We start from the raw sequence: 4,734 nt of genomic DNA on the forward strand, positions 1-4,734 counted from the left end.
GAATCGTTGCTCGTTGATGTTCTCTCCTCCTTCGAGATGAGATCGATCCGATGCAAAAAGGGAGCTCGGACGCAGCAAAAACAACGAGACGCAAAAATGAGAAGGAAAATAACCGAACAACTGATCTCATCAGAGACATGAGGCCATGAAGACATCCTACAAAACCGATCTGCACAGGCGCGACGCCTCGGGGCGGCCGTGCGGCGCTGAAGTGAAGAGGTTCGCTGCGTCCTCTCGCCCGGATTGCCTTTATAGGAGGGAGGAGAGGGGAACCCTAACCAGAGGGGTTCGGCCGCCTGGGCTGGGTCACGGGAAATGATAGCCCATTCTGAGCATCAGGCCGCTGGGTTATGTTTCGGACGGCCCAGTAAGAGGACAATTTTCAGACTAAAATTAAGCCCAACTCCCAAGGGGAACGTGGGGAAATTTCTTCATTCGTACATTTTTTACTATAAAATTGAATTGATTCCTATAAAAAATTTATATGATTTCTTTAAAGGTTACCGCGTTTAAAACAGGCCTTATAATTGCAGCGCATCAGCATCCTATAACAAATAATAAATAGAGAGTCAGCCTGTTCGTTTGTTGGTTTTAGCCAGAGCTTATCAACTAGCCAACAGTGTTTTCCTCTCACACCAAACCAGCACCAGCCGGGTTTATCAGTCCAGAAACCAACCAGCGAACAGGCTCAGTATATGGTTGGTGTTTGGACTCCCAATTTAGTTTAATACTCCCTCCAGTCTATTTTATCTGACGCAAGGTAGAATGACACGGTCTCTTAAATTACAATTTGACTATTCATTTGTTTTATATTATATTATTTAGGTTTATAAACTTATAATTATTGGATAGTATGATTTCTTACAAATCTAATCATATAAAGTTTATATTATAATAGTTAAAAATTATTAGCCTAATTATTGGTCAAAGTTTTTAAAGTTTTAATCTTGATATACGTGTGTGCCAAATAAAATGGAGGGAGCAGATCCAAATATAGCAAATAATAAAAAGACAACATGTGGTTGGTGTTTGGAATCCCCAGCTAATAAGCTAGGAACATTTAGTTTAATGGATCCAAATAGGTCCAGTTAATTAATAGGCTAGGTATATGTTAGCTAGGCAGCTGCCCAAATGTCACAAGTTGAGCATAAGGAGAGGAATATCCTAGCATCGGGTAAAGAAATATTTTCCTGAAAAGACTATAGGCACAGATGAATAAAAAGTTGATCTATAATGTACTCCCTCCGTCCCTTTTTAACTGTCATTCTCATTTTTCGAGAAGTCAAATATCATCAACTTTGACCAAACATATATAAGAAAAAATACTAAAATTTATAATGCATAGGTGGTATCATTGGATAGATCAATCTATTTTTATAATGAACTTATTTAGAGATACAAATATTGCTAATATTTTCTATAAACTTAGTCAAACTTAAGAAAGTTTGAATGTCACGCTTCTTAGGGTGACAGTTAACAAGGGACAGAGGGAGTATGCTTCAACGAAGGGATGCCATGTGGTGTCAATTCAAAAGAAAAAAAAAATCAATCAATTATACTTTACACTATATTTTGTCATGGCCCTGCTCATCGGCCCCACTTGCCAGCTTTGTGGGAAGAGAGAAAGGAAGAATAAGGGGGAATGAGAGCCTCCTACATTTGGGGGTTCACGAGAGAGAAATGAGAGCTCTCATCTATCAGGGGCCGATAGGAGGTCGGTTGGAGAGCAAATTTTGTGTTTTGGTGTCTCAAAACAGGATAGGGCTTCAGTTAAGAGTTTGGTTGGAGTTGCTCTAACCATTAGTAAGAATATAGAGAGTCTATTAGAATTGCTCTTAGTTATGACAATTTTCAGTCATATATAAATTGAACAAGGAAATAAGACATCCTACGTTTCGGCCTGCCTAACAACTGCTATGTCTTATGGTCCATTAGTTTCCCCATATATAGTACGATCATTATATAATGGTATGAATGAATGCATTTTTATCTATATGGATGACTTAACTGTATGTGTTATATCCACTTCATATATATCATTATATCATATATGAGCATATTGATTCATCAGCACCGTATATGTGAGTTTATTTTCAGGGGCAAAGCCCTGTCCAAGTTGACCTATATTCAAACTGGGTTATTTCAGACGTGTATATATGCTACAAAACGTATGAAAGTATATATCCTTTTACTCATTTTCTGAATTTAGAATCAAAGGCCATGCCAGCAGCATACGAGTTTACCAGAAGGGCATGCTTGTTTGGCAGCAATGCAGAATGTAGCAATGCACTGTACCTCCCTCCAGCTGGAAATACATATAGGAGTATTTAATAAACTGACCAGAAATTCGCGACTGGGTACATATACAAGCAACATACTGAAGAAGACTCAGCATAGTCTTCTTCAAATGTTGCTGGTACATTGCTGATGTATTTCCAGTAATATATGTAAGTTTTCTTCAACAATATCAGTAACATATTCAGTAACGATTTTTCCTGTACAGCTGCCATTCATGAAACTGGCTAGGTAATGTCTTTTCAGTAATATATATATATATATATATATATATATATATATATATATATATATATATATATATATATATATATATATATATATATATATATGTGATGTATGCTGGAGGATATATATAAGTTTTGGAAGTAAGCTGCACATGTGTGCTTGATAACTTGACAAACGCAGATACAAGTTGTGTGGTCACGAAACATCAGTCAAGTCACGATGGATACATTCCGTTAGCATCATTCATGATTGTATAGCAAACGGCAGATGTTCACTGCAGGAAAAAGGGTGGATTCATCTATCAGTTCCACAAGTTCCCTTACCAAGCATATGCAAAGAATTTGGAAAACTGGAATGTTAACCTGACACAGATTTCAGTCCACGATCCTAAGGATTCAACAGGAATGGAGACAAGTAATTGACCACGATCACACTCCAACTCATTGCTTGCTTATAGTCAACTAAAACCAAAGCACTTAAAGCATCATGTCTGCCATAAGCCAATGCACCAACAGAAGGTTCATCATCATGGAATGAATGGATCCCAGTGTTCTCATCATGGTACTGGTGGTCAGCCCGTAGCATGATCTGAAAAGACACAATTGATAAACTCATAACCATGCCATAGCTCAGATTCCAACAAAGCTAGTCATGATATTTCAAAAGATTAATGTGATTGGGTTCTTCTGTGCGTGGCGTGTGCTTGGGATTGGCCATAGAGGAGAGTACAGCTGTACAGGAAAAATTGGATTAACAGTATCTAGCCAGTTTCAAGTACTGTCTAAGTTAGAGACTGACTTAGATCATATTAGATTTGATAGCATTCTGCATTCATAACCTCAATTCTCTTGAGTATCCAGTCAAACCCAGTTTTTTTGTGACAAATTGCTGAAAATCACAACTAAGCAAGAATGCTGTACAGGGCTACTAGAAATTACCTGGAGTATAGAAGCTCATGTAAGGAATGACAACGTCAGGGACGGGCCTTCTGCCGGACATCTTCTTGACTTGGCCTGACTCCAGGTTAATCGCGAAGACGCCAGCATTTGTCGTGACGAAGATGACGCCGACGCCCTCCGCAAAGCCAACAGCAGTCATATCTTCCTCCATCAAGATCTCCGTGAAGCCAAGCGCAGTTGGTTGGTTCAAGGGGACACGAGTCTCGCGATCGGGCAGTGTGCTGAGTTCCAAGACCCTGCTCTGCGTCCATGCCGCCGCAGTTCTGTCGGAACCGGCGGTCTCTCTCGACCACAGGTAGAGGCGGGACCCCCGCACACTGGCGAACCCCAGACCACAGCCCATTGCCGGCATGAGGATACCGTGACCTTGGTGCGCTAACGGCGGGTCGACAAATGCGAGTTTCCGGCGACCCAAGTCGTACTCCACGATGGTCTTGCTCTGTGCAGCAGGGAAGTAGATCCTATTTCCCATAAGCGCGATGCGTTCCAGCATGTCCATGTCCGCGAGGCCATTGGGGTGTTGAGCGTAGGTCGCGTCGCCCCAGGCTCCGGTCTCCGAGGAGTAGACGCGGGCGTACGTCATCCCATCGTCGTCGGTGTCCACGAATGCGACGAGGAAGGGCCCGCCGTGGCAGTCGAGGTGGTCGCAGTCGCAGCCCCCTTCGCGCGCGGCCGCAGCGCAGACCACCGCCACGTTCCAATAGTAGAACGGGCACTGCATGTACAGCCCCCACACCTCATCCGTGACGGGGCTCCATACGAAGAGGTCATGGTCATTCTCCTCGCCGGTGACGTTTCTGAAGAGGATGCGGCCGTGGCGGGCGTCGCGCACGTAGCAGCCGGCGTGGTCGAGGGTGCGAGGGCGGAAGGAGGTGGTGCGGAAGAACCGAGCGAGGAAACGATTGCTGGGGAGTTCCAGGTGGAAGAGGAGGCCCAGCATGGGCGGCACCCCGTGGAACGCGCGATAGCGGCGAAGGAAGGCGGGGTCGGTGAGGAGGCGGCGCCAGGGCTTGCAGACGGCCGAGCAGCGAACGAGGCGCCTAGGATCGTGCGGCGGGAGGCGGAGGAGGATCTCAGGGATGAGGTCGTCGGGCAGATCCAGCAGCGAGCGGCCGCACAGGCGTTTCGGCGGAGGAGTCATGGCCATGGTTGCTATCGCCGCGGCGTTCGGGGTTCGGGGACAAGGATTGGGATAGGGAGAGGCGGAGAGCCGACTGCTTGCCGGCGCCCGGCGCTTCAATTCACAATCAGT

The 4,734-nt window shown here is 44.6% G+C and overlaps 1 protein-coding gene across 3 annotated transcripts; it reads right to left on the bottom strand.

The window, feature by feature from the left end:
* Positions 1-2,633: 2,633 nt before the first annotated feature.
* Positions 2,634-4,734, bottom strand: LOC136486268 (uncharacterized). 3 transcript variants are annotated; one of them, XR_010766757.1, is made up of 3 exons: positions 3,462-4,734; positions 2,886-3,111; positions 2,679-2,797 (listed from the first exon to the last, which is right to left on the bottom strand). XR_010766757.1 is itself a non-coding variant. In XM_066483146.1 (2 exons), the coding sequence occupies exons 1-2, from the start codon at positions 4,627-4,629 to the stop codon at positions 2,763-2,765; spliced, it is 1,203 nt and encodes a 400-aa protein (XP_066339243.1). In that variant the 5' UTR covers positions 4,630-4,734; the 3' UTR covers positions 2,634-2,762. The 3 variants fall into 3 exon arrangements, 2 of the variants coding, with proteins under 2 accessions (XP_066339243.1, XP_066339246.1); XM_066483146.1 differs by lacking the exon at positions 2,886-3,111 and having other exon boundaries at positions 2,634-2,797; XM_066483149.1 differs by having other exon boundaries at positions 2,668-3,111.

The sequence above is a fragment of the Miscanthus floridulus genome, chromosome 1 (assembly GCF_019320115.1).
Source record: "Miscanthus floridulus cultivar M001 chromosome 1, ASM1932011v1, whole genome shotgun sequence".
In the NCBI taxonomy this organism is placed as follows: Eukaryota; Viridiplantae; Streptophyta; class Magnoliopsida; order Poales; family Poaceae; genus Miscanthus; species Miscanthus floridulus.